General features: G+C 40.0%; 1 protein-coding gene across 9 annotated transcripts in view; it reads left to right on the forward strand.

Annotated features, from left to right (window-relative positions):
* The window catches only part of CEP112 (centrosomal protein 112), a 286,688-nt gene that overhangs the window by 151,070 nt on the left and 108,384 nt on the right, over positions 1–27,234 (forward strand). For 8 of the 9 annotated variants that reach the window (XM_029080112.1, XM_029080119.1, XM_016227512.2 and 5 more), the window contains one exon: positions 1,413–1,595. The exons of the other annotated variant lie outside the window; for it this stretch is intronic. In XM_029080112.1, coding sequence (XP_028935945.1) covers positions 1,413–1,595 — 183 coding nt within the window. The remainder of the gene's footprint in view (positions 1–1,412; positions 1,596–27,234) is intronic. 9 annotated transcript variants of the gene reach the window in all.

Here is a 27,234-nt window from a genome sequence, read left to right on the forward strand (position 1 = left end):
ACCCATTACTTTATGCTCAGATGAAGACACTGGTGATTTCCGCTCCCCTTCAACGTACATCTTAACAGTACATTTTATGTTTGCCACATTCACGGATTAATGCATTTATTCTTAAGAAGATTGCAGGCAATTTGAGAGGCACCAAATATTTCTTCTTCTGCCTCATCATCACTGTTGAAAATTCAGTGAAAAAAATCACCCAGAGACCTCTAGTTTCAAGTCTTATTTAGGTTAAAGTTTTAAAATCCCCAATTTGCAATTTGTGCTGAGAGTTTCAAAATGGGAAAGTGAACGAAACAGCTGCGCTTAATACAGGCAACCCGCCTCAAGAAATGAATGCTATAGCTTTAAGATAAGGTGGTCTGGACGCGTTCATTGCACAAAACAAGATCGATTTGGAGCGGGCTCCTACTGTTAGCTTTTTTTTCCTCGAAGGAGGATTCTCACGCTGCAAATAACTCCACATATTCTTGATACCAGCGGTTCTTTTCCCGAAATCCACCAAAACTGAAGAAAAATCCAAGTGACTGTTCCTAGCAGCTGTGTGGCCTGGAGTTCACTGGGGAAGCTGGCTTCCTGCAGTCCCCTATTCATCACCTGCTTCAAAGGCAGCCTGGCTGGCTATAGTTTGCAGGCCAGGTAGGGTGCCATTGTTCACAGTCTGGGAGGATTAGTATCAAAGCTGCGGCAACCAGGCCCTTGGTCTCCGGCTGCCATTCAGTCTTGCGGGGAGAGGCTCAGGCTGGTCAAGGTCACAGTATCCAGTGTGGAGTGGACTGGGAACGGATCCTGAGAAGAGAATGCTTTTTATGAAATCATGGCGCAAGCTCACAGCACAGCAGGTGCTCTTCTGGAACACATACATCTGTTTATGTTGGTGTACTGTTGCTGACAACGAGATAATCGAGCTTTGTTTTTTATCACTTGATTTTTTAAAAAAGGCAACAGTACATGGAGTAACCCAGATGAGTATTTCACTAAGATCTCTTATTGGAAGAATCAAAGAAATCTTTGACAGATTCAATTGCTGCTTTTTGGCTGTATGTACTTAAGGAAAGAGAACAGCCTACTGGCTATTAACCGTTTATAATCCTCACCACTGCTGATTAGCAACAGCAGGATTCTTGGAGGATAATACCTGGCAGGCGACATGATGAATTTTTCTGACGTTGAGATATTTATATCAACAATTTGCCAAAAGACCTGCTGGATTCACTCAGCTGCCTCAAATATTATGATTGCTGGGATAAAAATCCCTCAAGTTCATGAATCTTCCGAAGGTGAGGTAATCATGACGTAAAAATAAAATTTCCAACTTGGTCAAATTAAGGGAAAAAAATTAAGCTGTAGACAAGTTGTCATGACGACAAGGATGTTCTATTGATGAACTGTACTCCTCATTGTCCAATCAGATAGTAGAGCTGAAGCTGGAGCATGAACAGGAGAAGACGCACCTATTCCAGCAGCATAACACAGAGAAGGATTGCCTAGTCCAAGATCATGAACGGGAAATTGAAAACCTGGAAAAACAGCTTCGCGCTGCCATGATGGATCACGAAAATAAAATTCAAGAGTTCAGGAAACGAGACGCACAGGTAATTATCAATAATATTTGACGAAACGGGTGTCTATTAAAAAAACCAACAGCGTTTTAATGTCTCTTCAGTATACTTGAGGTTGCACGCTGTTTGATCATTTGCGAAACTGACATATAAACGTGATTTTTTTGTTTTGTTTTCTTTCCCCTCCCCCATATTCTGGCTGAATAAGGCTTTAACTGCAAAAACCACAGGTAGCCAGATTAAAAATCCCATGGTGCGCTATAACTCGGCCTCTTATTTATAATCTTGTCTCATTTTCTTTCATGATGGGGTGTTTTTTTTTTAAAGGTATCTACCCCTACCGCCCCTCCCCTCACCCTTGGTAAATCCCTATGAAATATATCTGGATCATTCAAATGCTTGTTGTTTAAATCACTGCAGGTAGCCAGAAATCATTTATTCTAATACCTGATTTTATTCTCCCCAACGTCATTTTTTCTCATTGTCTTATGTGCTCGATTAGGACCGTCAGATTTCGAGTGATAAAAAAATGATTTCATTTAGGGGTTATTTCCCATCAGTTTTGTTGTTTCTCCTCCACGCACACATATACCCCTCCCAGCCTCCATCTCTGTGGTCACTGTTGGAAGCCATTTGGCAGAATAACCCCCAGCTGTGGTAGCATTTGACTCTTCAAACCTATGGATGAAATGTGCACTGTCAGCATGGAAAATGATCTTTATAAGTTTTCAAGAGAGAAAACATCTTATTGGGGGAGGTGGGTGTTGGTAACGTAATACTTCTTCAGAGTATAGCTAATAAAAAGGCCTTACTCAAATCCATTTATAAACAACTTGTAGAGTTTTAATATAAAAAGATTTGTGATGACTTATATCCCTCCAAAATAGTTGTTTTTCACGAATGAGTAATGAGTTCATTTCACAGGTTTGGTGTAAACAGTCATTTCTCCCAAAATGTAACCATAGGACCCTCTCCGCGCATACTTTTTTTTGTTTTTCCTCAGATGAGTTCACTCCTCGATAATAAAATTTCACTTCTTTGTGTACAACAAGTTAAAATAGTTCATATGTATTTTTAAACATAATAATTCAACTTAATAAAATAATGTTTCCAAGGAGGGCGGGAGGACGGGAAGCAGAGATAGGTGGTTTCGGGAAGGAACAGAGCTTGAAGGAATCATTTGTTTTTCATTTTATCTTAATCCCAGAAAAGCTTTTACTTCATGATAGAAACAGCTAGAAAAACAAAAAATATGATGTAAATGAAAATTATTTATATCCTCCCCATGTCCGTATGGCTTCCCACATTAAAAAGGTAATGTTGCAGTGAGCAGGCATGGCAACAAAATCTCAGGTGGTGGCTGCAGAAATTAAAAAAACCATGTCTTTTTTGCACTGGTCATTAATGTACGCCATAATAAAGAAGCTGAGATTTTGAAATTTATACTTTGCAAATATTATTTCCTATTCCCCCTCAATTGCAATGTCAAGCTATATATAGTAGTCTTCCATTCCAAGGGAGTTTGGCATTGAATTAAGTATAGGGAACTTTTGTTGTATAAAATAGACTGAATTGTGGAGTATTAATGATTTTTAAATTAATTGGGGCTTATTGTGAGAAGGTCTTACAAGAGAAAAATCCCAGGAAGCAAGTTGAATGCCCATTCATGGTATCGAACCTACATTATCTGCCTGATAGGGTGTGGTCCATCCATGGCAAATATAAGCAGTCTTTGGAGTTATATGAAACTGAGATGCCTTATATTTAAGTAGGAAATCAATGAAATAATGTTCATTTTCCAGGGAAATAGAAAAAAAACCCTCAAAAATTTCATGTCCACCTTATCCCCATATTTGGGAAATATGTTTTCTTTTGGTTTTCTCTGTGTTAGGAAGGGAGAGTATATATTAATTTGTTTACAGAGGCCTTTTCTAGTCAAAATGTCAATTACGCAGCTGTGTGTAGATTTGGCGTTTTACTAGAAGATTCATCTATTTTAGAAAGAACAAGCAAATGTCAAATCATTTTTTAAAAATCATGTTTATGGGACTCTTTAAATCTTCAAATTTCTTAGGTACTAATAATTTCTACGAGTATTAGATTTTTCAGTTGTAGCTCATCTACAATTTGTACCACTGGGAAATTTCGGAAATAGTAAGTATTGCATTCTGAATGGAAAGCAGTCCATACTTTTCGTGTCTTTGATTCTCTTCACTAATTCTGACATACCGAGATTTGTCAAATTAACCTGTTTAAATCTGGTTTTTGAAAACATAGAAGGACCTGCTGAAATAGCATAAAGAAAAAGACATATGTTGAGTTGGTCTTTTTCATTTCTTAGCCTAGTTTTATTTTTTGAACTGTTGAGCTCTTTCAAGTGAGCAAAGTCATTCTGGAAAATAAAGTTTTGTTTATTTTTCAGACTCAGAAAGAATGTTCACCAACAAAGAACTGATTGGAAGATATATTCTATGACAATTGTGTTATTTTCCTCTGTTAAATATTTGGATAATGACACCATCAAAGGTGTTTTATCCATTATTTCAGCTTCTTTCCATTTTAAGTACTAGGTTGATATGAAGAAAAGTGTATTTTTATAAAGGCTCTACCATTTTCCTACAAATAGCATATACTCACTGTCAGGGCTCTTTTCGATAAAACAATTATCAGTGAAGTGATCTTGGTCAAATGGAGAAGTGAGTGTTGCCGTATTTCAGTGCTAAACAGTCAGTTGATGATATATATAAATATATATGTGTGTGTGTGTATGTGTGTTTGTATATACATGTATATCATATATATGCTATATATTTAATTTAAAGCACATTCAACTCCCTGTTCTTTTAGGGAGACCATTTTATTGGTCATGCTATTTTCATTTTGCAAATTTAGATCTTTTGTGTCATAATCTTTTATTTTTCTTTTAAAATACCCTCCCAAGTCCTTGCATTTTGAGTAGATTATTATTCCTTGCATCTCTAAGATGATGATGTTTTAGGCAGAGCAGCCAATTTGGAATGTGGGACAATGAAGTTTTACAATGTTGAAGTTCTTAATTCCTTCTCCAGTAACTCTCCTAGTCATGTCGATAAACTCCTCATTTCTCCAATCATATTTTGACTTGAAATTGTTTTAAGCTCACTTAATGTTTTAAATAAAACCACAGTTATAGGCACTGGGTTTCAGATTCTATAGAGTTGTGTTTAAAGACAGCATCCAATTTAGCTCTTTGAATGCTGTAAGCCACATGTTCAACATCTTTCTTTAGATTGTTTTTAGTCTTTGAAAGACAAATTTTTTCATAAATATTCCACAAAATGTGTCCTTACATACTCGAAGTTTGTTGCCAAAGAACTTTGTCTTGCATTGATAAAGTTTTAATTTTCAGTATATTTGCCAGAATTTTGAAGTGAGAATCGTAAAAACATGGGGTTTATTTGTAGTATATCATAATCATATATTACAGAAAAGAGATACTTAATAAACAAAATGGTATTATCAGATTTAGCATTAAGGCTACCCTGTTTAGAAGGACACAGGCCAGCAGAAATGCTGTTTTCAGGTCTGGGATGTTGAGGGTGGAATGTAATTCCAGCTGTATGTCTGCTCCTCTGGTCCAATACTAGAAAATGAGATGAAAGGGAGACAGGGTCAAAAGGTGTCTGGAAATGGGCTAAGGATGCCTTAGAAACTTATGTCCTCTTTTGGACCTGGAGAATTCTTGTGTTCCCCTCCACCCTTCTCCCCTACTCCTGTTTTCTTCTCTTGATCTCAGTTTCATTTTAAACCAATAGTAGACCCGATAAAGTAGAGAAGGTTAAAGGAAGCAAGTTTTGCTTCCCTAGAGGCAACTTTACCCGAGAGCAAGAGGAGTTAGTAATGCAACCTGATCTCCCACCCCCTTAAACTGGGAGCCCCATGTGGGACCAAGACTACAGCGGACCTGATTATCTTGTAACTGTACTCCAGCGTTTTGTACAGTGCTTGGCACCTGGTTAGCACTTAACCAGTACCATGATTATTATTTTTAGGCAATAGTATTTGGAGCTACTGCATGCCTTCCACTGGTAAACTGGAGATGGGCACTGGGGGATTGAATCGCAGGGGAAGGGATTGGGGAGGTGTGGGGAGAATGAGACTTCCTCACTGGGTATAGAAGATAAAATACATCTAGGTAAAAATGGAATATATTCTTTCTGAAATCCTAAAGTAATTTCTTTACCTTCAGCAACCACAAATAATGTTTATTAAAAAGTCATTCGCAGGGTTGTGGTTTAGGAACTATTTCATTCTTTCTGTGGTTACACCCATCAGCTTGTTGCATAAAGAAAACAAGCTGTTTCATTGCCCTTGGGCTGCATCAGAGGACATTGCAATCTATGGTATACATTTTAAATATAGCATTGTAAATAGTGAAAAAAAGAAGTGTAATAGGTTATTTCCCCCATAGAATATCCTTTACATAATTACACACTGTTGCTCAATTAAGGCACATAAAAAAGCTTTAAATGGCTGACCCAGTATATCTTCTAATATCAGGGGAACCACATTTCATTAATGCATTGAAGTGGAATTTCTGATACTGCCTAAGGATATTTAGAATGAAAATGCTGTGATCATGTTTCTATGCATTTAACAAGGCAAAATGTGTAGACCACCATCTAAGGGCAGTATATTGCTTTGCACATCTCCAGCACACTCTCTCCATTGTAAAAATGATTTCCATTTTAAAAAGATCCCAGAAGGATGAAACATATAAGTGCTTAGAAATCTTGGGCCATTGTTTGTTAATGTTGGAAAAATGTGTACGTGAGTAAAAATAAAAGTACCAAGGATCGAAACTGACTTCCTTAAAAAATGATTACTTCCATCCATAGCAATAATATTGTTGAAGGTATCTTCATTACCGAATGAGTAATTTTTGTAATTTCCATAGAAATGGCATATATTCCCTGTTTTTTAGATACAAGAAGACTTTTTGATGAACCTTTCCACTATTGTTGGAAAACTTGCTCTAAAATGAAAGTGAGGTTCCTTCTCCACCCCACATTTTTAGTTCTAGAAGTCCAACAAATCCAGATCTAAATCACCATGGCATACTTGGAATTAACTATATCAATGAGCGAAATCCTTTCTTGGAGGGGGGGAAAAAAAGCTGTCATTTAAACCCTAGATTGTAATCTAGGTTGATTTTAGAATCATTTGGAATTGCTTAATTACGATACTTGGTACTTAATCTCTTGGAAACAGGATTGATCTCTCCTGGGGAATTCCTTAAATTGGGATTCCAGGAAATCACCCGAATGGTTCCAGTGTGACTGTTGGGAAAATCCAGGTTGCTTCTTGTCCAAAAGATTATCTTCCCCTTTATTCAGCAAAATTAATGGGTGGGCGGAGGGAGGGGTCTCTGTGTGTGTGTGTGTATGTGTGTGAGAGAGAGAGAGAGAGAGAAAGAGAGAGAGAATATCTCTTCTCTGGTGAGGGAGTACACCTAAAGGAGAATGAGGGTTAGTGGTGAAGATCATGAACACTGTGGTGCAAGTGTTGAAGGCTTCATTGAAGTGACTAAGTTGGCTATGCTTGGTATCGACTAGGAAAATTTAAGTATTTGCATTTTAAGAATAATGGTAACATTGTCATTGATATGTATCTTTTCCATCACTGTAGACTGCATCACTATCCTCCCTATCTCACAAACCTGTAACCTTGGCATTATCTTTGACTCACCTCTCATATTCAACTCACATATCACTCAGTTACCAAATCCTGTCAGTTCTGCCAGAACATCTCTAAAATCCACCCTTCCCCTCCATCCTGACAGCCACTATGCTGATTCAAGCACTTATCATATTCCACCTTGACTACTACTGCATCAGCTGACCTTCCTGCCTCCTATCTCTCCCCACTCCAGTCCATAATTCACTTTGCTGACCAGATCATTTTTCTCAAAAAAGTTCAGCCCACATCTCCCCTCTCCTCTCCACTCCTCATGAACCTCGAGTAGTTGCCCATCCAGCTCCTCATCAAACAGAATCTCCTTACCTTTGGCTTTAAAATGTTGTCAGCGTCCCACCTATTTTTTTGTTGATTTCCTACTACAACTCAGTCTGCACATTTTGCTCTTATAACACCAACTTATCTACTGTACCTCGATTTTGTGTATCTCACTGCCTACCCCTGCTGCACATCCTCCCTCTGACCTGGAACTCCTTCCCCCCATAATGTATGACAGACCGCCACTCTCTCCACCTTCAAAGCCTTATTAAAATAGTATCTCCTCCAAGAAGCCCTCCCATAGTAAACCCTCTTAGCACCTACTCCCTCTCCTTTTTTTTCTCTCTTCTTTTTGGAGTTTTTAAAACACTTTGTATCAAGCTCTGTTCTAAGCACTGGGGTAGATACAGGTTAATCAGATTGGACACAGTTTAAGCATGTGATATTCACCCCGCACTCAGCCCGACAGTAAACTCCGTGTGAGCAGGGAACTTATCTAGAAACCCTTTTGCATTATACTCTCCCAAGAGTTTAGTGCAGAACTCTGCACACAATAAGTGCTCAATAAATATTGATTGATGAAAACTGAACATTTAAAAACTAACCTTGAACAAATTCATTCTCATCCCTACTTCTTCAACTCCAACAATTGGCAGCCCAGTTCCTTAAAGAAATCAAGATCATCAGGTGCCAGCTTCCCTAATCATCCTCTTGTCTTATGGCTAGTCTTCCCCTCATCCTTCCCCTCCGTCTTTGCTATCTCTCACAAGGATAGCACTTCCATCCTGTACCTCAGATATCATTCCTTGTTCCCTCATGAAAAATCTTTACCTTCACCCTTTACCCTTTGAAATTATCAGCTTTTCCCTTCTGGTTCCTTCCTCTCTCCCTTCAAATGTGCACATATGCTCCATTTTGAAAAAAAAAAAGGCAAATAAAACCTCTTGTAATCACTGCCCTCTCTGCCGTTTCCCCTTCTCTTTCTCTTCTTTAAACTCCTAGGATATGTTGCTACCCCTGCAGCCTCCATTTTGTGTCTGTCAACTTTCTTTGCAACCCCTAATAATCTGGATTTCACGCTCTTCAATCCACCATGATTCTTCATACTTAGGTTTCCAACAATATCCCTTTTGGCCAAATCCATTGACCTCTTACATATGTTAATTGTTGTTTCCCAATCTGCTACCTCTGACACTCTCAAGCACCCTTTCCTCTTCAAAATCCTTTCTGACTTTGGTTTGAAAAAACCAGTTCTAACCTGGATTTTTCTCCTACCTATCTAAGCTAGACTGTGAGCTCATTGTGGGCAGGAATGTTTCTGTTTGTTGTGATACTGTACTCTCCCAAGCGCTTATTACAGTGCTTTGCACGTAGTAAACAGTCAGTAAACACGATTGAATGAATGAATGAATAACCTCTCCTTCAATTCCTTTGTCTCCTCTTCTCCCTACATTTTAACTTTGGATGACCTACTCACACAAAGTCTGTAATATGCCTCCCAAATGAATACAGTGAGACTTGCTCTTTCACCTCCTCTCCAATTTGGATTTTTCTCTTACCTCTGCCTATCTAAACTGATTTGTTCCAGTCCATCTCTGATCCATGGCTCACATCTTTCTGTGCAATCTAGAATACTCTATCCTTGAATTTGGCTACACCCTGTCCCTTCCCTCCCTTAAACCTCTTCTAGGAAGCATTCCCTGACTAATCCTGGTCATACAATCCCATCAACCAAGTCAATAAATATTTATCTATATTCAGTCAGTCACAGCTCTTTATTGCAGAGCACTGTCCTAAGCGCTTAGGAGAGTACAGCGTAACAGATTTGGTAGACATGTTCCTTGCACACAAAGGAATTTACAGGCTCCCTTTCCCATCACTGTTATTACTTACCTCCCCTCATCCACAGTTTGTGACTCCTCTTTAACTCCTGTGTCTCATTTGCTCCTTAACAACTAATCTGTCACCAAATCCTGTTGCTTCTTCTCAGTGATATTTTATAGACCCAACTCTTTCTCTCCAATCTGTCCCCACCACTATAGAGCTAAGAAACCATTACCACCTCACAACTGAATTCCTGTAATAGGCTTCTTGCTGATCTTCCTGTTCCCAGCCACTCCTCATTCCAATCTGTCCTACATAGAAGGGCTCGAATCATTTTTTTAAATCCCAGGCTAATCTCATCATTTACCTCCTCAAGAGCTGTCAGGGACAAGTATTTTTAAAAAAGCAATTTTTTTGTAGAAAAACTCACTCCAAAATGAGCACTAGAATGAGCATAATAATCAATATCACTATTGATTATTTTTAAAGATACAGAATGACAGCATAAGGCAAAACAAGAGAGAAGGACTTAAGAAAGTTTTGTCAATCCATCAATTGTGTTTATTGAGTGCTTACTGAATGCAGGGCACTGTACTAAGCGTTTGGGAGAGTACAACACAACAATATGACAGGCACATTCCATTCCCACAGTGAGTTAACACAGATATTTTTGTCCTGTGATCTGAAAAGGAATTTGGGGAGTTGTCCCCCCACAGTGGAAAAAAACGAGAGTAATCTCATTTGGGTCCCTTCCCGAACAACCATCACCAGAAGATCTTTCCTGTAGTTCTTAAGAACATACTCCTTTGAAGAGAATCCAAACTGATCCATGGTAAGGCAGCTGCCCTGCACCAGCAGTGATCATGCCACGAACGAGTCCACTCCTCAAAAACTTCCATTGAGTACTCATTCATCGTGCATGAAACAGAAACTCTTGGCCTTTAGCTGTAAAGTATCCCACTAGCTCTCCCTCCTACCAGCCCACTCTCTTCTACTACTTAGGTGGCACTCTCCATTCCTCCCAAACTCACCAATGCTGCCTCTGGATTCCTCTCTCTCCAGTCGCTACCTCACACACTTCCTCCTGGGCAGAGCTCCCTCCTCTCTCAAGAAGGATTAGCTGACTGGCTTGCTGCAGGTATTATGAGATACCTTCCCCACATCTATTTAAGCACTTAATACAGTGCTAAGCACTTACTACAGTGCTCTGCATACAGTAAGCCCTCAGTAAATACGATTGAATAATTACCAACTATGTCAGCAACAAGTTCACTTTGCAGGAATATTGACAACATCTTTGTTTTTTCATGATGTCTTGGAGAGTCCCCATTTAAATCTTTAAACTTTGCCAATTGCGGGACTGACAACTTTAGTCTTCTGAGTTGTAGATTTGAAAGACTTTTTGTAATGGGAAAGGTGATGCAAAGTGGAAGCCAAAGTGCATGAAATGATTGGCAAACTGATGATATCATTGAATGTTCAAAGAGTTTGCAAATTGAAGCTCATTAAGCTCACATTTTGTCTTCTATTCAGCACTAATTGGAATCATGCGTGGTTGCATGATGTGGAAGATATTTAATACCTGAGCATTTATCATGACAAAATGAAAGAAATTAATGTTGAGGAGACCTTAAATTCCTTTTTAAGAGAATGAACAGAATACTTCAAAATCATCCACTTTGGAAAGGACTAAATTTTGAAGTATACAGACTATACAGAAATGTTGCCACTGTGTAAGAACTTTAAGGTTCTAAAATTGTCCTGATTGCAACCATTAAATTTTAAACTTTAAAAACGTTTCTACTAAGTTTATAAAAACAGCTGTGATTTTAGTTGAAAACTTGACATGCCAATTTGAGTTGAAACAGATTTGAAAATTCTGGGAAAATTGAACACCACTCTTTTATACTAATGTTACAGTTCTTTTCCTTGACAGCTTGGTTTCTTTTTTAACTTTGGTCTTTCAGTAATGGAATCAGCAAAGTGACTATAGAAAGCACTCAAGGAATGTTTGGAAGGACAAACTGCGCAAGCCTTCCAGGATATTTGAATACTGGAAAATATTAATCAGTAGTAGCATTTAATTGAACACCTACTGAGGGAAGAGCCCTGTATTGACTGTGTACAATTGAAATTAGATTACATGGTACATTGGTGCTTACTGTGTGCAGATCACCGTACTAGGCTCTTGGGAGAGTATAATATAACGGAAGTGGTAAACACTTTCCCTGCCCACAAAGAGCAGCAGCCTTCTGCCTGTGTGTTAAGCTGGGGTCTGAAAACATTGGGAATAGATGAATGTAGTTGTCAGATATATTCAGAGAATGAAGTCTGTGATCCCACATGGTAGCTTGGACCACAAAGATAGACCCATTTCTTTTCTTGTTCAATAAGGAAATAGGGATTTCTGAGATAAGTCCAAGTCTCAGTATTGTTGGTTTTTATTCCAGTAGAGATTTTTCCAATTCTAACAAGTTTATAATAATGTTGGTTTTGTTAAGCACTTACAAAGTGCAGAGCACTGTTCTAAACGCTGGGGGAGATACAGGGTCATCAGATTGTCCCACGTGAGGCTCACAGTTAATCCCCATTTTACAGATGAGGAAATTGAGGCACAGAGAAATAAAATGACTTGCCCATAGTCACACAGCTGACAAGTGGCAGAGCTGGGATTCAAACCCATGACCTCTGACTCCCAAGCCAGGGCTCTTTCCACTGAGTCACGCTTACCGGCACTAATAGAAATTCACCTTCCGTGCTGCCATGCATTATTTCACTGAAACAGAATAATGCGTTTGTAGAACTATAAATAAAAGAAATTGAAAGGCATAAGGACCCTAGTAGGTTTTACCCAAGTTAAATACTCCTGTCCCCTATTTTTATCTATTACCTTGTTGGAGGTGAACTAGTAATAACCTTTTCAAACCATCTGTTGTGGTGTACTTTGTAATTCTTTCCAATTTTTTTTTCAATAAAATAGGATCTATTTCTTGGGAATTTTTAATATTTATCTAAGCCTTCTCCAAAGAAGCTGCACAACAAGTTGAAACTTTCGTAGATTAGATTTCTGGCACTAACAGTAGATGACTTATTAGCTAGTGAGTGATAGGGGGATTTCATGCTAGTGCATTTTGGCTCCATTTGACCTGGGAGAGCTAAAAAAAAAACCAAAAAACAAAAAAAAAAAACCTGAGCTGAGCTGGTGCAGATGAGTAATTTGGCTGGGAGATGGTACGCTCAATCATCCCCACGAGTTGACATGGGAGTGTGTCCATTTGATGGCTACTGTGTCTATGATGGCGGCTCTCTCGGCTCCCTTCACCACTCTGCCAGCATGCCTAGACTCTACAGTTGCTCCAAGGCTACCCTATGTTCATTCCTTCAGTCAATCATATTTATTGAGTGCTTTATGTGTGCAGAGCACTGTATTAAGTGCTTGGGAGAGTGCGATATAACAATAAACAGACACATTCCATACCCACAGCGAGTTTACAAACTAGAAGAATCATGGGTTGGGAAGGCAGAGCAGGAAGATGATAAAATCCTTGGGGCAGTAATGTTCGTTTCTACTAACTTTATCGTACTTTCCCAGGGGCTTAGTACAACACGCTGAACAAGGTAGGTGCTCAATAAATATCATTGATTGAAAAGTGTGAGACCTTCATATATCCTGTCAATCAGGCAGACCAGCTAGCAGCAGGGTTCTTGGTTGCGGGCTTCAAGAAAGCACCAGTGCTATGACCCCAAAAAGTCTGCCCTTGCCATTTCTTTGAGCTATATTTTCCTAGGCACACAGCACAGTGCGTTATTATAAATGCTATCACTGCCCCTGGTACTCAACCTAAGTAGTTTGGAATTGTAACTTTAGGAATTATCTGAGCAGAATCGAAACAAAAACAGGATTTTCTACAGAAAATTATTTTCAAACAATGATAGGCCCTGGCAGATGCAATCATCATTACAGCATATTAAATTAATCACTGGTATCTACTGAGCACTTACTGAATGCATAGCATTAAACTAAGTGCTTGGGAGAATGCAATACAAAAGAGGGGGTAGATACCTTCCCTGCCCACAAGGAGGTTACAGACTAGGTACTGTGTTTATGTGTATTTATATTTATTTTTCATTCACTTTGTGAAGTGAAAAGGATTGTATTTAGAGCCTGGAAAGGTACAATAAACATAAAAAGTATGGTCCTTGTCTTTGAGGAACTTACAGTCTAATGGAGGAGACAAGCAGATGAAGATTGTATGTACATGTTTGTGTGTGTGTGTATACACATAAAAATATGTATTTTTTTAAGCATTTACTATGTGACAGGCACTGTGCTAAACACTGGGACATATAGAAGCCAATTAGTTTGGACACGGTCCTTGTCCGACATGGGGCTCACAGTCTTAATCACCATTTTCCAAGTGAGGTAACTGAGGCACAGAGAAGTGAAATGACTTGAGCGAGCTCACATAGAAGGCAATTGGCAGATTGGCATTCGAACCCAGGACCTTCTGATTCCCAGTTTCTTGCTTTTTCCACTTGGCCATGCTCCTTCTCTATTAATGTGGCGTTAGTGAAGTAACATCAAAAGTAGGGAAAAATGAATAATCAAGTAGAAAAATGCATAAAGAAATGGATTAGATAAATCAGTTTATGCCTATGGGCTAAGAGTGACTGATGACACCTGGGGTGATGGTAATGATTGGAGAATGCCTCTTGGAAGAGGTAGGTTTTCAGAGAGGTTTTGAAGGGACAAGGCTTTTTAGAATTGAAAGGTGGGGAAGCTCTAAGCAGGGACCTCTTTGACATTATTTTGGAGTGGGCTATGACAAAATCCCCAAACGTAACACAGCAAACATTTCTCTGCTGGTAGATTCAATCAGTTACTTACATAGCCCAGCAGCATGGTGTAGTGGATAGAGCATGGGCTTGGAAGTCAGAAGGTCATGAGTTCTAATCCCAGCTCCAACACTTGTCTGCTGTGTGATCTTAGCCAAGTCACTTCACTTCTCTAGGCCTCAGTTCCCTCATCTGGAAAATGGGGATTAAGGCTGTGAGCCCCATGTGGGACAGGAACTGTGTCCAACCCAGTTATTGTGTATCTACCCCAGCGCTTAGAGCAGTGCCTGGCAGGTGGTAAGTGCTTAACAAATACCATCATCATTATTATTACTGCTTTTATTCTGTTTTTCAAAATTAGTTTCTTCATATAAATTACCATCTGGCTTCGTTGGTTTGAATCTTGTCCCTTCCCCAGGACTAGTGGTAGAGAAGCAGCATGGCTCAGTGGAAAGAGGCCGGGCTTGGGAGTCAGAGATCATGGATTCGAATCCCGGCTCTGCCACTTCTCAGCTGTGTGACTGTGGGAAGTCACTTCACTTCTCTGTGCCTCGGTTACCTCATTTGTAAAGTGGGGATTAATTGTGAGCCTCACGTGGGACAACCTGATTACCCTGTATCTACCCCAGTGCTTAGAACAGTGCTCTGCACATAGTAAGTGCTTAACAAATACCAACATTATTAGTGGTAAGTCTGAAAGCAAAGTTTTTGTGTTCATTCTGGGACTTTTCCTAGCTAGAGACTATCTCCAATTTGATCACATTTCATGCTTCCGTGGTGTCCTGTAACATCATCTACCTTGCTTCTATAGGTGAAAAAACCAATTTGCATATTTTATCCTTTTTTTCTGGATCCCTGAAATCTAGAGGCGAATTCTTGCTAACTATAGGATAGTCATGGGATTATATTTTCTTCTGTGTTTCAGTTTTGATATAAAACAAGAAGTAGATATTTTTAAATTATTATAGGGCTCTTGGCTCGCCTATGTCTGAGAGAAAAAGTTTCCAGTCATTTCTCACTTACGTGCTGTGTTTAGCAGTCTTAAAGATTGTGAGGGCAATTCTACAAAGCAAATAAACTTAGCATGTCAGAATTTTGCTTAGAGGCAAATCTCAGATTATTCTCTGCAAATACCACTCCTGCATATGAGGCATCATTTTTCTGCAATATTAAACACTGGCTATTCGGTTTTTTGAAAGAAGCCATATCTGTTTTGCTGTAGTCACTAGTTGTCATTGGCAATTCAGTTTCTTGAGCCCTCTGACACCTCATGGCTACTTAAGTTAAGGAATATTTTAGGATATTAATTTCTTCTGAAATGAGTTGGTTCCCAAGTGAGTTATTCAAGCCCAAATCGTTCACTGTACCAGAAAGGCGTAAAATGTTAATGAATCATCTCCCCAACTACCATATGTGAATTGTGATGTTGCTAGTAATCGGAATATTCCAAAACACAAGCTGGAAGCATACCGTACCTCTATATTTGGCCATTCCCACCAAATTACCATGAATACTTGAGGCAATCGGAATAGTTTTGTCTTTCCCAGCTAAGCATCCACGTCCTTATCTAGCTATAAAGGAATGTGAAATAAAAAATTCATTTAACCAAGGATAAAAATATGTGTGCTATGGAGTTATAATCATGTGTCATTAATCAGAAAACACTGCAGAAACTCTGACAAATTAAAAACACAAGGATGTGTCTGCAAGGGGTTTTTCAGTCATTAAAAAGCTGCTTCACCTCTCAGGCAAACTCTTTAATGGCAACTTCTCGCTCAGTATACTGACATCTTCAAAGGCTCTGACATCTGTCGGCCTTTGAACTACCATTAAAAAATATTATCCCATTTCCATTCTTTTATGCCCATTTTTTTAATTATAGCCCTTCTTTCAAGTTGGGAACTTGGTTGGTTTAAATGATGCTGTCCTTTCGTTTTCAGCCACCCAGCTGCGGTTTGAATAAATTGATGTAGAATCAAAGGCGGGACTTTAAAGGGAAAAAGGTTTGATGGACTTGGACTCCGAACCAGATGAGGTTTTATGATGAAAAGGGTTTAATCCCAGCACAGGCATTGCTTCTATCAGTAGAGCAGTACAAAGCAATTCCTAGATATAGGTTCATGAGGAATGATCTATTTTTTTAAAAAAAAAAAAACAGCGCAGATCTCTTCAGGACTTGCAAATGTGGCATTAGCTAATATTCAGAGAGCTGATTTCCTTTCATCCACCAGAAGCTTATGATTATAGTACAGTTCTCGAATTGGAAATGAGAGCTGCAACACAGATTTAAAGCTGTGCTGTCTGATTTGTATTCAATCTACATGTCACTGCGGGACAAACTAGTCTAGGCCAAGATGGTTCAATAAAAAGAAAAAAAACATTTCCATCATCTAAGATTTGGAGGAAAAAGAATATTGCCAACTAATTAGCACAAGAGTTACAGATTATTGGGTTCAAGAATTTAGTAGCTTGAGGTCTTCTGAAGTTTGGTAAGTTGCCTTAAAAATGTGTTGTTTCTCTACTGTTAAATAATATTCCACATGCCAACCTGCTCTAGCCAACATGTTTGAGTGGCATATAGTACAGGAATAATAAAGGGAGGCTAGCTTTTTATGGAAGGTGCTGTGGGGGGCGGGGGGGCGGGGGTTTCCACATACATCTATTTAAAGAGAATTACTGTTAGTTAAAAATAGTTGTCTTTCATTATCTTGATGTTGATATTTATGAAAATATCTGTAATTTTTTCTGAAAGTAGTATGTACGTTCCCTCATTCTTTTGGATAAATGTATTTCATTCAAATTGAGGTATTTCAATAATTATGCTAATTCCTGAAGGATAATCTGAAGCTCTAAACTTCAAAAGACTGACCAATGATGTTAATAAAAACTCAGCCTTGGGTTTTTATTTTATCTTAAATAAAATCGACAGTGAGCTTATTCAATAGGAAAAGCCATGTGCTTCCATATTGGATGATGGCTTGTACTTTGTAGAGAGGTTAGAAGATTGAGAAGAGGAAGCAGCATGACCTAATGGAAAGGGAACCGGCCTGGAGTCAACAGACCTGGGTTCTAATCCCAGCTCCTCCACTTACCTGCTGTGTTACTTTGGACAAATCACTTGATTTATCTGTGCCTCCGTTTCTTCATCTGTAAAATGTAGAGTAAATCGTACCCCTTCCTATGTGGACTGTGTGCCCCAAGTGGGACAAGAACGGCGACTAACCTGATTAGCTTGTCTCTACCATAGCGTTGAGTTCAGTGCTTGGACCATAGAAAGCACTTAAGTAACAACCGTAATTATTACAAAAATATTTTAGAAAGGGAGACTTGAACTTCCAGCTGATTTGGTATACTGAAATGTTTCTCTGGAGCTGTATTCTTTTTCTACCCCTTTAAAAAAAAAGAAGGAAGCTCAGTTCTTTGCTTTTAGGTCCAGGGATGGATTTGGGGGGAAGGGAGGCCCTTCTGTGAAAGATGTTCCTGGGGGCTAGGACTCAGAGGGAGGAGAAACCCAGCAGCTTCTCAGTGACCTTGCCCAAAACGAAGCCATAGCTCTCACCATGTCTCCTGCAGGCCTTGAGTTTTCCCTCCCTTTTCCTCTGCTCCTGCCAAGGGAACCTGATTGTTGTCAGCACGCAGATTCTCAGAATCATTCCCATTTGTGGCTTGAACTCCCCAACGCACTTTTCCTCTTCAAGTTCGGTCTGGAACACACGCCACTCTGCAGCGGTTAGTGCTTATCGTTACTTAGAAATAATGATCCAGTTTAGTGAGAGGATTATTTTACTTAAGTTCGGCCACTGTTTGTACATTCCAAGCTCCTAGAGGGGAAGGACTTGTGTCTTCTAATTAGTTGTAGACCCCCAAGGATCTAGTATAGTGCTCTGGTCCGAGGAGGTGCTCAAGAAATATGGATGATGATTACCCTATTCTTTTGATTTTAGTAGCAATATCAACTAGTGTCGAGCTAGAAAAGGAGCATGGTGTAGTGGATAGAGCATCGGTCTGGGAGACAGAAGGTCACGGGTTCTAATTCTGGCCCCGCCACTTGTCTGCTGTGCAACTTTGGGCAAGTCACTTCACTTCTCTGTGCCTCAGTTCTCTCATCTTTAAAATGGGGATTGAGACTGTGAGCCTCATATGGGACAGGGACTAGGTCCAACCCAATTTGCTTGTATCCACCCCGGGGCTTAGTACAGTGCCTGACACATAGTAAGCGCTTAACAAATACCATAATCATTAATATTATTGTTGTTGTTGTTGTCATTGTGCAAGCTCTTGCAGAGCAGGAAGGTCATTTTCTCATATCTGTTTTCTTTTCTCTCCATGTTTCTAACCCTTCTCATGTTCTGGCTACTTCTGCCCATTAGTCCAACATATCCAGATTGTTTGAGATCCTAAATTTTTCATCCTAGAGTGTAGCCATTCCTTCCTGTCTCTTCTTTTTTGCACAATAAATGATCGTGCTCTCCAATTCTCTTGTCTAAATTTTTCCTGAAAATCTGAATTGAGAGTAGGCAAAGCTGGTCCCTGCAGCCAGTTCTTTGAGGGGCTTTCTGGAGAGGACACTGAAGCATTAATAACGATGCTGAATGGGACTAGTCAGTCAATGTGCATCCACCTACCTGATAAAAACTGCCTAATGCTCAGACAACTGAAAAGTCTGGCCTTTTCACGGTCTCTGGCTCTTCTGACTCACTGACCCATTCCAAGGTGAAGTTGAGGAGGAGGTGACTTATAGGGGGCTGAGGCTAGCCCAGAATGAAGAACCCCATGGCTTCCCTTCATCTCAAGGGAAATCTCTGGATGGTTCAAGGCCAAGCCCATTTCCCTCAAATCCGACCCCAAGATCCTCGGGCCCCAACCTTAGCTTCCTTCCCAGCTTACTGAGCAATTGAAAACTGTGCACAGAAAATTCCCTTTCCCTGTCCACACCTGGACTCCGCAAAAGCCTGGCCTGGGACAAAAATGCAATCACATCGATTTCTCCAACAGCTGAACTCCAGCCTTCCCCTCCCGCCCCCGCTCTGGTTTGGCGGTTCAGGAATCCAGACAACTTTTGCAACTCCAGTTGTTGTCTGATGGCAAGTGAGGGCAGAGGAGGAATGGGGAGCTGCCAATGCCATTTTTGAAATAGTTGAAGTTCTGAAAGCCAGGCTTGGGCTGCAGAGCCAGGACTAACTTAAATATGGCTGATATGATCATTGCTGCTGCCGCGATTGAAGAAACTAAATGGAGAGTGAAGGGAGGCAAAATCAACACCTGTCTTGGGTGTGAAATTCATCTGGTCTTCTCCTGAATTAACTTCATTCACTCAGTAATATTTATTGAGCAGTTAATATGTGTGTGGAACTGTTCTAAGACACAGGAGAAAGCACAGCAGAAATATCCGTACTTGTCCATGTCCTCAAGGACCTTACAGTCTGGTGGGTGACACATACCCATTTCCACTGGGTGTGTTCAGCTATCCTACCCAAGTATTATTGGGTTGCCACCTGGGTATTTTTGCACTGTGTATGTGTTTGTAATGAATTTGCTAATTCTTGATCATTCAGGCAACTTCTAATCTTAATTTATCAAAGGAGCAAAACTCAATCAAATATCTGTTCTGTAGTACATATATTAGTGGTGAGGAACGGTCCCTTGGCACTTGAAAATCCACCGAGGGAATCGAAATCTCAAGATGCAAAAAGTCATAAAATTCTGGCAATATTTTTTTTTTATAATACTCCCTCTTAGAACATTAAACTGCCTTCAGGGTGGTATGATAACATAATGCAGGTGTTTCTTGGACATATGGGCTGACTAGTCATGGCTCTTGGCTCGTCCATTAAATTATAAGCCCTTTGAGGGACAGGAATATGTCTCTTGCTACCATCGTATGCTCCCAAGTACTTAATCCAGTGCTCTGCACTCAGTTTGTGCACAATCTATGCCATTGATTTATCTTGGTTTAGCAATCCTCTAGGATTTGGGGTAATTTTGGGGGGCTCAGAAGTTTCCTGGAGGAACCCAAACTGAACTAGTCCACACAGAGTCTTTCTCCCATTGAAATGGAAACTCTAGAACCCTTGGTCAGACTTCTGTGGCTTGAAGGGTGCTCCTGAAGAGGTCACATATTGCTGGTAGACCTCAGGATCCAGGGCCTCTCTGTTGACAGCAAGACTAGTGCCTTTTGCAGGCCTTTTTTCCTGACTGTGCGGGGTTTGGAAAATAGCCAGGTTCCTGTCTGCAGGGTTGTGGTTGTGTGTTCCAGTCCTGATGTGTATTTATGTGGTCCTCCTTATGTGTATTTCACTCCTGAAAAACTGGCTTTTCCCCTCTCACTCACATACTAACTCACCTTTGTCTCTGTCAGACTGAACCCTTTGCAGCTCAGCTTTCCAGTTGCGTGGCCAAGAAAAACTACCAGGAGCGTGTTGGACATGGTTGTGGGGAGGGTCTCTTGTGGGGAGGGTCTCCTGGGGGAAACCGGACAACTTCTTCTAACAAATAGTGGTAGCAGCCTCTGCCACTGAAAAGAATTCCCTGGGGAATATTTAGAATTGAGAGGGAAAGACGTGCTTGGACGTGGAGGCCCCAGAAAAACTTCCTGTTGACTGTGGGAAGGGGAAACTATTTTCTGATGAAGGGCAGTGATAAAACTTCTTGAAGTAGCAGAACCTGGAGAGGGAGACTCAGGTGTATTTTAACCTTCTCATTATAATGACATTGTTATTGATTCAGCTCTCTCTGGAACCACACATTTCCCTGAATACAGAATGAAGTTTTCACTGTAAGTCCTACTTACTCTATTGAGGTTTCCCCCTGAAATGCCGTATTACAAGTTATTTGATCTCAAACCAGTGCTACGTGTCCCCTCTTGTGAAGTGAAGATTTCTAATGTGATTATTAAAAAAGGAATGCATCCTTCTCTCCCTTTTCAGCATCTCCTTCCAGGGTTCACTAAATAAAGTTTGAGATCTCAAAAGTATGGACCCAGTTCAGACTATTGTGTTTCCATTTAGGATTGTGATTTTAAATTCCTGACCACGTGAGCAAAAGGCAAACATAGATTGTAAGCTCTTCACTAAATTGAAAGCTCCTCGAGGGCAAGGATTATCCCCACCAACTGTATTGTACTCTCCCTGGTACTTTGTATAGTGCTCTGCATACAGTAAATATTCAATCAATACCATAGATTAACTGCCTAAAACATATCAGCCTATCGTCCCGTGGCACTAACAGTACCTGACTCACTCAGGAAGCTGAAGTTCCGGCAATTGGATGCCAGTGCTTTTTGTAGCAGATTGATATTGCAGAACTAGAAAATGTCCTTAACTGATGCCCTGTGGGTATTTTTTATTATAACACCTTCGTGATTGGCTTAAGACTAGGACTGGTTTTACCAAGACCAACTCAGGGTGCTGATGTCATTCATCATTCATTCATTCAGCTGTATTTAGCGCTCACTATGTGCAGAGCACTGTATGAAGCGTTATGTCCTGACGCAAATCACAGAGACTGCAAGTGGGGAGACCAGGACTGTAGGGAGATGTCCCGTCAGTCCCAAGAACATTCTGACATCAAGATGCATGGGTGGCTTGAAGCCCTGCTGTATGGTTGTAAAAAGCCACAATCCTGTCTGTACAGCTCGGCACTCATTGGCACTTCGTGTTAGATTTGCCCTGTGCCCTGGGCACAGATCTGGGCCCAAACCAGAGCTTACTGCATGAATCGTCTCTTTAAAAAAAGACCCCTGTAAGCATTTAGGATTAAAAGGAATGAGGTAACACTGAATCTGGTGGCAGGTCATTCATAGTGAAAAGCTTGGAGCAACACATTTGATTTGGCTGGCCAGCTTTTTTGTTGATGTGTATATATGTATATGTACACATCAGCGTGGGTCAGTGGAAAGAGCACGGGCTTGGGAGTCAGAGGTCATGGGTTCGAATCCCCGCTCTGCCACTTGTCAACTGTGTGACTGTGGGCAAGTCACTTAACTTCTCTGTGCCTCAGTTACCTCACTTGTAAAATGGTGATCAACTGTGAGCCCCACAGGGGACAACCTGATTACCCTGTATCTACCCCCAGCACTTAGAACAGTGCTCTGCACATAGTAAGCGCTTAACAAAGACCAACATTATTATATACATTTCTTCATACATATCCATTCTTCATCTGAATGATTTGGGTTAAATACCCACTTTTATGTGCTGTCTTTGAGGCACACTGATTTATGCTCATAGGGTAGCTTTTTAACTAAAGAACCCCAAGAGGTTTCTTAAAATTGTTAGCTAAATTTAGTGTAAAGAAAATGACTCCCTAACCATTGAAATATTACTGCTTCTATGCCAAACATAGCGGCTGTGTCATGGTACAGAGCATGTTCTTTTTATCCATGGCCAATAAGTATGATGTTATAATTAAGGGTAGATATTTGGCAAAAGGAGCTTATTCTGAGATCATCTTCAAGAGCTTCTTTAGCCCTTTTCCAAGCAATAAATTCATTTTTAAGGGGTAGAATATTAAGATGGTTGTTTGAAGCTAAGTCTGCTGGCCAAGGGAAAGACACACATAGTCTCTCTCACTGATGTGCCTGTGAAGTTGGCCAAACTGTTCTTTCAAAAATGGCCCCCCAAAATTATTTTGGCGAGAATAAAGGAATTCCCTGTGCATTTTGCCCAAAAAGATTATTTAATACCTCCTGCATCCTATTTACTCGACTTTCTCTGCTCCATTTCCATTGTGTGTCTTGTCTTTCTGGGGAAGAAGAGAATCAAGTTCTCTTGGGAGGCAAGACTTTTTCGTTGCTTAATTGGTTGATGGAAACAAAGTTGAGCACTCAAAAGAGCCTCCTAACACTGGGGCACAGAAGGGAACCCATGTTATTAACCATCAAGTTCCCCTTTCACATTATACTTTATCATTTGGATTTCTCGGGTGTGTGCTAATTAATACCTCGACCCAGAAACAGGGCAACATGGAGCTTCCTTATTCAAGCATTGTAGAAGAGCATTTACAGAGTAGGTGTGCCTACCGCAAGGCCCCCAAAGCTGGAAAGAATCTACAGCTGCTAAAGATCAGCAGGCAGTGGCTCCAGTTGTTGTTGACTTAGCCACTTCTTTTTTGACTTGGTCCTCGATATGGGATTGATGACATTCAAGCTTGTGCTAATAATGTATCCCAACCCAAAGTGCCACCCATACCATCCAGATGTCAAAATCCCAAGGTAACCTTGGATTAGATCCCAGGATCTATGACTCGCAGGCCCTTGTTCTTTCCACTAGGCCATGCTGCTTATCACCCTCTGGTTAATTGTGGTATTTGTTAAGCATTTACTCTGTGCCAGGCACTGTACTAAGCACTGGAGTGGATATAAGAAAATCAGTTTGGACACAGTCCCTGACCAACATGGGGCTCACAGTCTCAATCTCCATTTTACAGATGAAGTAATTGAGGCACAGAGAAGTGAAGTGACTTACCTAAGGTCACACAAAAGACAAGGAGTGGAGCTGGGATAAGACCACATGGTTCTACATACAATGGAGATATTTATGTTGAGGCAAAAAGTATTATTCCCAAGATATAGCAGCAGCCAAATCTCAGTTAAGAAAGGATAGTCTGAGGAAAAGGAGGGAAAGTGAAAAGGAATTGAGAGAAAATGAATTGGTAAATACCAATTTAAAATCATTTCTGCATTATGATTATAGTTAGATGGTTTCATTTTTCTCAGTGTCCTCCATATTTATCTCTAAGTAGACCTAAATGACTCTCATGAAATATGGCTTCATGGTCTGATAATAAAAAAAAAATGAAGGTAGAAGCAAGATTGTAACAATGAGATACAACTTGTTCAGGTAGGCAAGTCTACGTTGAATGCAAAGCGCGAGGGAAAAATGGACATACCATCATCTATGTTGCTCTGAAAACTCTATAGTCTTTCCCTTTCTATTCAGAGTTTCTTGATCAGAACCATACTGTCATTGAGGACTATCTATTGATCTCTCATTTTCTATTCAGAGTTTCCTGATCGGAACCATATTTTGAGTCTGGACTACCTATTGATTTATCTGCCCATTCTTTCTTTTCTCTCAATTAATATTTAATAGAAATAATGATTCTTTTCACTTACTATTGAAGAAACCAAGTTGACAGCTTGTAGTTCAGGTGCATTATTGTACATTTTTCTTTCTAATTGCATTTTACTTCATCCTTTTTTCCATTTAAACTGAAGGCATTTTTTGTATTTTGAGTATAATTTCCTTTGCAAAACTCTTGTGAACTACCAGTTATCTAAAGAGATACAATCTACAAAGTTTGTGCCTTTTGTGAATGTGTTTGCATGGCTACTGTCATCTCACGTGCTGTCAGGCAGCCGGTGGATAAGAGTGTTTTTCTGTATTGAGTAGGCGAATAATAATACTTAAACTCTTCCAGATAAATTGCTTTTAGCAGTCAGCTTCTAGTCAAAAACAATAGAGTGCATGTAGATTCTGTTAGAAAAATAGTGTATAGTCTCTGGCTTTTCTTGGTAATTTAATGGAGTGTTGTTGGAGTTCTGTTTTTCTATTGGTTGTCTTTTGGGTCTAGCAGTTTTAGGAAAATTAAAGAGCCTATTATAAATACAATTTCATAGCCAATGAAAGGTGCCTTCCAGATTTTAACTTCTCAACTCGTGTGCAATCTATTTTGATGTATTTTCAATTTTTAAAATAGAATAGCTATTGGGTTGCTGCTTCCTTTGTGATACTTGACCCAGTTGAAGACCTGAAGATCTGCCTGGGGCCCAAACTCATCATTTTGATGTTTGTAAATAGGGAATTCCTTCCCCATGGTCTTTAATAATAATAATAATGATATTTGCTAAGCGCTTACTATGTGCCAAGCACTATTCTTAGCACTGGGGTGGATACAAGGTAATCAGGTTGTCCCACGTGGGGCTCACAGTCTTAATCCCCATTTTACAGATGAGGTAACTGAGGCGCAGAGAAGTTGTGACTTACCCAAAGTCACACTGCTGACGAGTGGCAGAGCCAGGATTAAAACCTATGACCTCTGATTCCCAAGCCCATGCTCTTTCCACTAAGCCACGCTGCTTCTCTGTTTCACTGCCAAGTGAAGAAGCATGGATCCCTGAAAGTTGGTTGCCCAGGGAGAGGTGATCTGTTCCTGGTTTATTTCTGAGTACCAATGAACTGTAGGGGATAGGTAGAGTGGCGGTGAGGAGAAAGGACTGACTGTCAGGCATTTTTAATAAAATGCAAGTTGTTTCGGTGCTGCCTCAGGGAAAATCTCCCAGAATTAACTTTGGCTTTACCCAAAAACCCCCCAAAAAACAGATGTGGAAAGCCACACGTTTGCTGTTGACATATGGGTCATAGCTCTCCCTGTGACAAACTGCCTCAGCTACATAAAGGTGGCATGTCGAGAAATGGCTCAAATGCATTGAATTGCCATGTAAAAATGACAAAATGCTTTTTAGTTCACCATGTAGTAGAGACCGCAAAGCCACACAGATAGTGGGATCAAGAATGGGCAGAGATGCCTATGGGAGTGAGCTTTGAACCAAAACAGAGCAATTGTGGAGACCTACACAAAATACAGACTTTCTCACTTTGAAAAACCAACTTGGATGCCAATCGGAACTGCTTGTAATACTTTGTTTTCATTTTATCTTCTAGACCATAAGCTCGTTGTGGGCAGGGATCATGTCTACCAACTATGTAGCACTTAGTACAGTTTTCTGCACACAGGAAGCGCTCAGTAAATACTACTGATTGATTTTATCTGAAACTGATTTGCCAGGACTTTGGTCTTCCTGAAACACTTAATGATCCACCGGGTTATTAACTGTCCTGTAGCTCCTCACTCCTGGCACCTGGTCACTGGTTTCCAGAACATTCACGCTATCCTGTAGTTTGAATCTTTGCTTACTGATTAATTTAAAATCAAAAGAAGAAGAATGCCATTTTGGAGGCAAGTGTTTGAAGCTGCTGTGTTAAAAAATAGGGTTCGATTTTATTCATGGGAATCTGATTCTATCAGTTGTCAGGGAAAGATTAAAAAAATGACATCCATCATTTGTATTTATAAAGAACTCTTTCAAAGAGTATAATAAGAAAAATAGGACATAATTCAAGAAGGAAATGCTAAAAATCTTCAGACTATGAAGTTAGTGATTAAACAAATCTTTTAGAATTATCTATATTCAGAATTTTGACTTGTGGATAACTTATGCATTTTTACTCAGATAGTAAAGTAAGGAGCTCTGTTTTGGACATGTTAAGTTTGAGGTGTCGGCAGGACATCCAAGTAGAGATGTCTGGCAGGCAGGAGGAAATGCGAGACTGCCGAGAGAGAGAGAGAGAGAGAGATCAGGTGGCACCTTGGGAATTGATTCTGAAAAATCCAGGTTCCATCCCACCCTAGTCTACTGTCATTTCTTCTAACACATGAGTCTCTCCCTGACCCTCCAAACAAAGTAAGTAATCATAGGGGAAGAATGTGTCTTGCCTCTCTTTCTCTTTTCCCAACCGTGGCCTGACCAAAACACTGGAAGCTTTCACAGTCTAGGTCCACTCTGCCATTTAGGTATGGATTGAATCCACAGTGACTCATCCAGGGGTGAGAGGCTCCCTTTTCCATTTCATTCCTTTCCCTCCTGGGTAGAAGATGAATCCTATCTGCGTCATAGATTCCTACACTTAATTGACATCTCTGATGTTGGGGCGGCAATGTAGAGCTCTGTGTTTGTGTCTAAGATGAAACTTGTGCCCTTTGAGCATTTAATTAGTGCTTTCTAAACAATGCTAGTGGACATGGGTGCAGATACTGATCTGAGCATATCCAGATTATTTGGACAGAGCAATGAAGAACTTGCAATAGCTGCTTTGGCAGTAATCCTGAGTTAAACCTCTGTTATTTTTGAGCTGAGAGGGGAAAGGAATGTGAAAATATGTTTTTGGATTATTCATTTGAATATTGTCTGTTGCAAAAGAATTATAGTAAAAAAGAAAGTTCACTTGTGTTTTATTCT

This window comes from Ornithorhynchus anatinus, chromosome 15, assembly GCF_004115215.2.
Source record: "Ornithorhynchus anatinus isolate Pmale09 chromosome 15, mOrnAna1.pri.v4, whole genome shotgun sequence".
Classification (NCBI taxonomy): domain Eukaryota; kingdom Metazoa; phylum Chordata; class Mammalia; order Monotremata; family Ornithorhynchidae; genus Ornithorhynchus; species Ornithorhynchus anatinus.